This window comes from Ylistrum balloti, unplaced genomic scaffold (genome assembly GCF_031769215.1).
Source record: "Ylistrum balloti isolate Yb309-2 unplaced genomic scaffold, AGI_CSIRO_Ybal_v1 Utg370770, whole genome shotgun sequence".
NCBI classification, from domain to species: Eukaryota; Metazoa; Mollusca; class Bivalvia; order Pectinida; family Pectinidae; genus Ylistrum; species Ylistrum balloti.
This window is the reverse complement of record NW_026782451.1, coordinates 84,958-95,190: the sequence shown is the minus strand read 5'-3', so window position 1 is coordinate 95,190 and position 10,233 is coordinate 84,958. Positions and strand designations below refer to the sequence as shown.

Sequence of the window (10,233 nt, the reverse complement as noted above, 5' to 3'; positions counted from 1 at the left end):
ACCAACTTGTTCATGTTAAATAAGCTTTTCTCTTGGCCCAACTTGTTCATGTTAAATAAGTTTTTCTCTTGGCCAAACTTGTTCATGTTAAATAACTTTTTCTGTTGGACCAACTTGTTCATGTTAAATAAGCTTTTCTCTTGGCCCAACTTGTTCATGTTAAATAAGTTTTTCTCTTGGACCAACTTGTTCATGTTAAATAAGTTTTTCTCTTGGCCAAACTTGTTCATGTTAAATAAGTTGTTCTGTTGGAACAACTTGTTCATGTTAAATAAGTTTTTCTGTTGGACCAACTTGTTCATGTTAAATAAGTTTTTCTGTTGGACCAACTTGTTCATGTTAAATAAGTTTTTCTCTTGGCCAAACTTGTTCATGTTAAATAAGTTTTTCTCTTGGCCAAACTTGTTCATGTTAAATAAGTTTTTCTGTTGGACCAATTTGTTCATGTTAAATAAGCTTTTCTCTTGGACCAACTTGTTCATGTTAAATAAGTTTTTCTGTTGGATCAACTTGTTCATGTTAAATAAGTTTTTCTGTTGGACCAACTTGTTCATGTTAAATAAGCTTTTCTCTTGGACCAACTTGTTCATGTTAAATAAGCTTTTCTCTTGGCCAAACTTGTTCATGTTAAGTAAGTTTTTCTGTTGGACCAACTTGTTCATGTTAAATAAGTTTTTCTCTTGGCCCAACGTTTTCATGTTAAATAAGCTTTTCTCTTGGCCCAACTTGTTCATGTTAAATAAGTTTTTCTGTTGGACCAACTTGTTCATGTTAAATAAGCTTTTCTCTTGGTCCAACTTGTTCATGTTAAATAAGTTTTTCTCTTGGCCAAACTTGTTCATGTTAAATAAGTTTTTCTGTTGGACCAACTTGTTCATGTTAAATAAGCTTTTCTGTTGGACCAAGTTGTTCATGTTAAATAAGTTTTTCTGTTGGACAAACTTGTTCATGTTAAATAACTTTTTCTGTTGGACCAACTTGTTCATGTTAAATAAGTTTTTCTCTCGGCCAAACTTGTTCATGTTAAATAAGTTTTTCTGTTGGCCCAACTTGTTCATGTTAAATAAGTTTTTCTGTTGGACCAACTTGTTCATGTTAAATAAGTTTTTCTGTTGGACCAACTTGTTCATGTTAAATAAGCTTTTCTCTTGGACCAACTTGTTCATGTTAAATAAGTTTTTCTGTTGGCCCAACTTGTTCATGTTAAATAAGTTTTTCTGTTGGACCAACTTGTTCATGTTAAATAAGCTTTTCTCTTGGACCAACTTGTTCATGTTAAATAAGCTTTTCTCTTGGACCAACTTGTTCATGTTAAATAAGCTTTTCTCTTGGCCCAACTTGTTCATGTTAAATAAGTTTTCTCTGGGCCCAACTTGTTCATGTTAAATAAGTTTTCTCTTGGCCAAACTTTTTCATGTTAAATAAGCTTTTCTCTTGGCCAAACTTTTTCATGTTAAATAAGCTTTTCTCTTGGCCCAACTTGTTCATGTTAAATAAGTTTTTCTCTTGGCCCAACTTTTTCATGTTAAATAAGCTTTTCTCTTGGCCCAACTTGTTCATGTTAAATAAGTTTTTCTGTTGGACCAACTTGTTCATGTTAAATAAGCTTTTCTCTTGGACCAACTTGTTCATGTTAAATAAGTTTTTCTCTTGGCCCAACTTGTTCATGTTAATAAAGCTTTTCTCTTGGACCAACTTGTTCATGTTAAATAAGCTTTTCTCTTGGACCAACTTGTTCATGTTAAATAAGCTTTTCTCTTGGCCCAACTTGTTCATGTTAAATAAGTTTTCTCTGGGCCCAACTTGTTCATGTTAAATAAGTTTTCTCTTGGCCAAACTTTTTCATGTTAAATAAGCTTTTCTCTTGGCCCAACTTGTTCATGTTAAATAAGCTTTTCTCTTGGCCAAACTTGTTCATGTTAAATAAGCTTTTCTCTTGGCCAAACTTGTTCATGTTAAGTAAGTTTTTCTGTTGGACCAACTTGTTCATGTTAAATAAGTTTTTCTCTTGGCCCAACTTTTTCATGTTAAATAAGCTTTTCTCTTGGCCCAACTTGTTCATGTTAAATAAGTTTTTCTGTTGGACCAACTTGTTCATGTTAAATAAGCTTTTCTCTTGGACCAACTTGTTCATGTTAAATAAGTTTTTCTCTTGGCCCAACTTGTTCATGTTAATAAAGCTTTTCTCTTGGCCAAACTTGTTCATGTTAAATAAGTTTTTCTGTTGGACCAACTTGTTCATGTTAAATAAGTTTTCTCTTGGCCCAACTTGTTCATGTTAAATAAGTTTTTCTCTTGGCCCAACTTGTTCATGTTAAATAAGCTTTTCTCTTGGCCCAACTTGTTCATGTTAAATAAGTTTTTCTGTTGGACCAACTTGTTCATGTTAAATAAGCTTTTCTCTTGGCCCAACTTGTTCATGTTAAATAAGCTTTTCTCTTGGCCCAACTTGTTCATGTTAAATAAGTTTTTCTGTTGGACCAACTTGTTCATGTTAAATAAGTTTTTCTGTTGGACCAACTTGTTCATGTTAAATAAGCTTTTCTCTTGGTCCAACTTGTTCATGTTAAATAAGTTTTTCTCTTGGCCAAACTTGTTCATGTTAAATAAGTTTTTCTGTTGGACCAACTTGTTCATGTTAAATAAGCTTTTCTGTTGGACCAAGTTGTTCATGTTAAATAAGTTTTTCTCTTGGCCAAACTTGTTCATGTTAAATAATTTTTTCTGTTGGACCAACTTGTTCATGTTAAATAAGCTTTTCTGTTGGACCAAGTTGTTCATGTTAAATAAGTTTTTCTGTTGGACCAACTTGTTCATGTTAAATAAGCTTTTCTCTTGGCCCAACTTGTTCATGTTAAATAAGCTTTTCTCTTGGACCAACTTGTTCATGTTAAATAAGTTTTTCTCTTGGCCCAACTTGTTCATGTTAAATAATTTTTTCTGTTGGACCAACTTGTTCATGTTAAATAAGCTTTTCTGTTGGACCAACTTGTTCATGTTAAATAAGTTTTTCTCTTGGCCAAACTTGTTCATGTTAAATAAGCTTTTCTCTTGGCCCAACTTGTTCATGTTAAATAAGTTTTTCTGTTGGACCAACTTGTTCATGTTAAATAAGCTTTTCTGTTGGACCAACTTGTTCATGTTAAATAAGTTTTTCTGTTGGACCAACTTGTTCATGTTAAATATGTTTTTCTGTTGGCCCAACTTGTTCATGTTAAATAAGTTTTTCTGTTGGACCAACTTGTTCATGTTAAATAAGTTTTTCTGTTGGACCAACTTGTTCATGTTAAATAAGTTTTTCTGTTGGACCAACTTGTTCATGTTAAATAAGTTTTTCTGTTGGACCAACTTGTTCATGTTAAATAAGTTTTTCTGTTGGACCAACTTGTTCATGTTAAATAAGCTTTTCTCTTGGCCCAACTTGTTCATGTTAAATAAGCTTTTCTCTTGGACCAACTTGTTCATGTTAAATAAGTTTTTCTCTTGGCCCAACTTGTTCATGTTAAATAAGTTTTTCTGTTGGACCAACTTGTTCATGTTAAATACGTTTTTCTGTTGGTTATTTTATGTTGTGTATATAAATAAAACAATTATACAAATTGACAATGGATAGTCTATGTCTTATTTTCTTACTTCAATTGCTCAAATGACAAAATTTGTGTCACACATGGCACTACATGACTTGTCTCTATCAGAGAAAACAAGAATATCCATAAACAAAACGATCAATGTTGGGTTATGATCGATGTCCCCTCATACTTGAGAAAACCAGCTACTTTTGGATTTGACGAGATCCAAAAGGTTGGGTATCGATTTCCCAATGATAATCAAAATTATATTAACAAGTGTGAATACAACAGTATAGATGGATATAGCTACCAATCTATTGACTTTTGTATATCGGCTCGGAGTCGATAGAACATCTGTAGAATAATTCTAACTTTGGTTAAAGCTACAGGTTTGGTTACTAGACTCGCTGAAAAGTCTAATAATGACCAAACAGTTGGTAACTTACAATCCAAGTTCTTTTCGTCATACATGTATTTTTAACTACTTATATCAATTCTTTGATTGCACCACAAAGCTGTTTCTGGCTTTTAGGGGCCTACATTTTCACAAAGCTGTTTCTGGCTTTTAGGAGCCTACATTTTCACAAAGCTGTTTCTGGCTTTTAGGAGCCTACATTTTCATTCCTATCTTCTGAAAAGCACCACTTTTCATCAGAATTAAAACACGGTATGTAAATTTACAGCAAATCCAGTATAGCTTACCACTCACAAAGGTTTGTACAAATGTGAATAGAACTCTTCTCTTAAATCTAACCACACACTGATACATAATAATAAATAAAATTGCATCATATAGCTATTCCATTTTTACAGACTCAACAATAATGTTAACATTCTCAGCCCCCATCTACTGTCAAGCTCATTATCACAGTGTATACCATCAAACAAAGGGAAATAACTCGGGGATTTTCAAAATATGATGTTCGAGAAATGACTGTAGAAGTTCAAAAGTCCAGTAAACGAAATCAAATAAAGGATTTAATTCCACAATTCATTGAATTCCTTATATTAACAAGAGGCCCAATGGGCCTGTATCACTCATCTAGTGTATATTTACCGATCAAATAGCATGCCTTTTGGCCTTTTTATTTCATGAGAAGTCATTAAAACGCTTTAAAGAATTTGACCCCTCTGACCTTGAAAATTGGTCAATGTTATTTATTTTTCCAAAATTTGTTGGGATTCATCCTAGGAAAATACCACCCAAATATCAAAATATTTAATCCACTTAATCAAGGCTTAAGCTCACTTGGCCCTTTGGGGTCAATTACATTATTTTATAACCACACGTTCACACATTGATAAAGAATTGAGATTTAATACACTTCAGCCTCTGTCAGAGCAATTTTTATAACTCCCTGTTTTGATTTTTTAATTGTCCCGAGGAGTACTAGGATGACTGTATTTAGGGACTTTTAATCCTAAATGGCATTAATTTATCATGCTTAGTTAGGGATACAAACATTGTCATACAATGTCGCTAATCACAAACACCATCATTTACATAAATTACATTGTATATACAAAATTGATGTCATAAGAACACTTCTTCTTTGACAGAAATCATAAACATGTACAAATATGAAATAAATGATCTTTAACAAAGTGAACAATTCCAGAATACTGTTGACAGTAACACAACTTTGTGGTTACCAGCTTTACGCAATTTATGCATCTTAACAAGTTTGCACTGATTAATTTTCACAAAATAGATTATGTAATAAAAATTGTTGCTAATTATCCCTGTAATGTCTTTCAATTAACTTTCACGAAAATAAATCATACAAGAAAAAGTTGGTTAACAGCACATATCTGGTTTTATAACTGGTGACTAACTGATGTCTGGGTAGAAAGTCTTTAACAGAAGCTTTTTATTACACTTGCCCATATGATTCCTGGGTAACTCTGTCATCACTTCCAGTATAGTGGGAATTTGATAACTGGGCAGTTTATCTGTACAGAAATTCCGAACTTCCTCCAACATCAGGGTTGTGTTCCCACGGAGACAAATAATTGCCACAACCTTCTGACCGTACATAGAATCAGGCTTCCCAATCACTGCGACATCACTGATGTCTGGGTGGGTCCTTAGAACCTGCTCTATGTCAAGGGCGCTAATTTTGAAGCCTCCAACTTTGATTATATCAACACTGACTCTCCCTTGTATCTTATACAGCTCCCCGTTGTAATGGACATTGTCACCTGAACATAAAAACTCATATGTTGACAAACAAAAAAAAAAAAAAAAAAAACAGAAAAAAAGACGAAAAAGACAATGATCAACCAACAGATGATGGGGGAAGGGACAGAAGGTGTTCTATATATAGAAGTGTCACCTCAAGATAACCATAGTTTTCATCAGGGACACAGAATTACAAAAAAAGAAAACAAAAAAGACACAGATAGATACAACAATAAAAGTCTATAAACTGGGCATACCCGTGATGAACCAGCCATCAGTTGTAAAAGATTCCTGTGTGGCCTTGGGCAAGTTCCAGTAACTATTGAATACATTGGGACCTTGAACCAGTAGCTCTCCAGTCACAGCCTCATCTAAAAAATATAATAAGAATTGGTCTGTCTAATTTGTGAGTATTTTAATCTACAGTACTTGTGTTACAAAATACTGTGTCCAGTAGGTTATACCTGTGTAGTACTCACCTGTGTGTACAGTAGTGCCCTCTGGTGACACACAGTATATCATATCTGTGTATTACTTACCTGTGTGTAAAGTAGTGCCCTCTGGTGACACACAGTACACCATACCTGTGTAGTACTCACCTGTGTGTACAGTAGTGCCCTCTGGTGACACATAGTATATCATATCTGTGTATTACTTATCCGTGTGTACAGTAGTGCCCTCTTGTGACACACAGTACATTATACCTGTGTAGTACTTACCTGTGTATACAGTAGTGCCCTCTGGTGACACACAGTACATCATACCTGTGTAGTACTTACCTGTGTATACAGTAGTGCCCTCTGGTGACACACAGTACATCATACCTGTGTAGTACTTACCTGTGTGTAAAGTAGTGCCCTCTAGTGATACATAGTATATCATATCTGTGTAGTACTTACCTGTTTGTACAGTAGTGCCCTCTGGTGTCCCCTCACACAGTATACCATATCTGTGTATTACTTACCTGTGTGTACAGTAGTGCCCTCTGGTGTCCCCTCACACAGTACATCATACCTGTGTAGTACTTACCTGTGTGTACAGTAGTGCCCTCTGGTGACACACAGTACATCATACCTGTGTAGTACTTATCTGTGTGTAAAGTAGTGCCCTCTGGTGACTTACAGTACATCATACCTGTGTAGTACTAACCTGTGTGTACAGTAGTGCCCTCTGGTGACACACAGTACATCATACCTGTGTAGTACTTACCTATGTGTACAGTAGTGCCCTCTGGTGACACACAGTACATCATACCTGTGTAGTACTTACCTGTGTGTACAGTAGTGCCCTCTGGTGACCCCTCACACAATACATCATACTTGTCAGGATCAGTCTCGGAGAATTTCACTACCTTTACACTGACGTAAGGCATTGGATTACCTACAGTACCTATTTAAGTAAAATAACACATCTACTGAACAATTCATTCTATGTTTTTTGATATCATTGATTATTCTCCAAACCAAATAAAACTTTATACTGTAAGCACTTTCTGTTATTCTAATCTACCATCATTTGTGTCTCTTTAGCCTCTTTCTCAACCTTAACATCTGACTGTCACATTGTAGTCATGAGCTGCTGTCATCAACAGGACATATAAGTATTGCAATAACATGTACAATAGGAAATCTTCTACGTACAATAGGAAATCTTCTACGTACAACAGGAAATCTTCTACGTACAATAGGAAATCTTCTACGTACAATAGGAAATCTTCTACGTACAACTGGAAATCTTCTATGTACAACAGGAAATCTTCTACGTACAATAGGAAATCTTCTACGTACAATAGGAAATCTTCTACGTACAATTGGAAATCTTCTACGTACAACTGGAAATCTTCTATGTACAACAGGAAATCTTCTACGTACAATAGGAAATCTTCTACGTACAATAGGAAATCTTCTACGTACAATTGGAAATCTTCTACGTACAACAGGAAATCTTCTACGTACAACAGGAAATCTTCTACGTACAATAGGAAATCTTCTACGTACAATAGGAAATCTTCTACGTACAATAGGAAATCTTCTACGTACAACTGGAAATCTTCTATGTACAACAGGAAATCTTCTACGTACAACTGGAAATCTTCTACGTACAATAGGAAATCTTCTACGTACAATAGGAAATCTTCTACGTACAATAGGAAATCTTCTACGTACAATAGGAAATCTTCTACGTACAATAGGAAATCTTCTACGTACAATAGGAAATCTTCTACGTACAATAGGAAATCTTCTACGTACAATAGGAAATCTTCTACGTACAATAGGAAATCTTCTACGTACAATAGGAAATCTTCTACGTACAATAGGAAATCTTCTACGTACAATAGGAAATCTTCTACGTACAATAGGAAATCTTCTACGTACAATAGGAAATCTTCTACGTACAATAGGAAATCTTCTACGTACAATAGGAAATCTTCTACGTACAATTGGAAATCTTCTACGTACAATAGGAAATCTTCTACGTACAATAGGAAATCTTCTACGTACAATAGGAAATCTTCTACGTACAATAGGAAATCTTCTACGTACAATAGGAAATCTTCTACGTACAATAGGAAATCTTCTACGTACAATAGGAAATCTTCTACGTACAATAGGAAATCTTCTACGTACAACAGGAAATCTTCTACGTACAATAGGAAATCTTCTACGTACAATAGGAAATCTTCTACGTACAATAGGAAATCTTCTACGTACAATTGGAAATCTTCTACGTACAATAGGAAATCTTCTACGTACAATAGGAAATCTTCTACGTACCAATTATTTTTTTCTTCCAATCCCAATCTGAAAAACAAAATATTAAAATATAAAACCTTTACACTCGGGAGGAAAGGTGTATAAATTCTGATGATAAATAAAAAACTTTATTGATGTTACAACAACTGTTTTCCAACTTATATTACTCACTCTTGTAGACTGTGTACCTTGGTACTCACATTTACTACCAAAGTAACCTTGGTACTCACATTTACTACCACAGTAAGCTTAGTACTCACATTAACTATCATAGTAACCTTGATACTCACATTTACTACCACAGTAACCTTGATACTCACATTTACTACCACAGTAACCTTGATACTCACATTTACTATCACAGTAACCTTGATACTCACATTTACTACCACAGTAACCTTGGTACTCACATTAACTACCACAGTAACCTTGGTACTCACATTTACTACCCCGGTAACCTTGGTAATCCCTATGTCCTACCAAAGTAACCTTGGTACTCCCATTTACTACCACAGTATCCTTGGTAATCCCTATGTCCTACCAAAGTAACCTTGGTACTCACATTTACTACCACAGTAACCTTGGTAATCCCTATGTCCTACCAAAGTAACCTTGGTACTCACATTTACTACCACAGTAACCTTGGTAATCCCTATGTCCTACCAAAGTAACCTTGGTACTCATTACTACCACTAACCTTGGTACTCACATTTACTACCACAGTAACCTTGGTACTCACATTTACTACCACAGTAACCTTGGTAATCCCTATGTCCTACCAAAGTAACCTTGGTTCTCCCATTTACTACCACAGTAACCTTGGTAATACCTATGTACTACCAAAGTAACCTTGGTTCTCCCATTTACTACCACAGTAACCTTGGTAATACCTATGTACTACCAAAGTAACCTTGGTACTCACATTTACTACCACAGTAACCTTGGTAATCCTATTAACTACCACAGTAACCTTGGTACTCACATTAACTACCACAGTAACCTTGGTACTCCTATTTACTACCACAGTAACCTTGGTACTCCTATTAACTACCACAGTAACCTTGGTACTCCTATTTATTACCACAGTAACCTTGATACTCATATTTACTACCACAGTAACCTTGGTACTCCTATTTATTACCACAGTAACCTTGGTACTCCCATTTACTACCACAGTAACCTTGGTACTCCCATGTCCTACCAAAGAAACCTTGGTAATCCCCATGTTGTACCACAATAACCTTAGTCCTCCCATTGATGACCACAATAAGACACTGAGTGTGTTTTAATCCAGGCCAATAATTTGTTGCCTACACCATCACTGTAAAATATATTTACAATTAAATTTTGATAATATTTTGACTACATTATGGTTTGAATATTCAGTAATTCTGATTCGTTTTCTAATGATAAATAAACATCCACAACTTATAGCCAGAGGAAGAATTTTCATGTGTAGTTATAGATAATCAATGAGAGATTTTCAGTCTTATTGACAGCACAGCTTTTATATTAACAATAGTGCAGAGAGCTTGATGTATTGAAAGATGGACAGACAGACAGACAGATGATCAATGGAGAGATGGAGGAATAGACAGGTGAATAAATGAGAGATGGAGGGATAGACAAGTGAATGTATGAGAGATGGAAGGATAGACAAGTGAATGTATGAGAGATGGAGGGATAGACAGGTGAATGTATGAGAGATGGCGGGATAGACAGGTGAATG

At 34.9% G+C, this 10,233-nt stretch overlaps 1 protein-coding gene across 1 annotated transcript in view; it reads right to left on the bottom strand.

Moving 5' to 3' along the window:
* Positions 1–4,811: 4,811 nt before the first annotated feature.
* Positions 4,812–10,233, bottom strand: part of LOC132558199 (malonate--CoA ligase ACSF3, mitochondrial-like) — a 30,534-nt gene continuing 25,112 nt past the window's right edge. Inside the window, exons 6-9 of the mRNA XM_060222732.1 lie at positions 8,526–8,552; positions 7,021–7,140; positions 6,009–6,122; positions 4,812–5,771 (exon numbers count right to left, since the gene is read on the bottom strand). Coding sequence (XP_060078715.1) covers positions 5,401–5,771; positions 6,009–6,122; positions 7,021–7,140; positions 8,526–8,552 — 632 coding nt within the window. The 3' untranslated portion in view covers positions 4,812–5,400. The remainder of the gene's footprint in view (positions 5,772–6,008; positions 6,123–7,020; positions 7,141–8,525; positions 8,553–10,233) is intronic.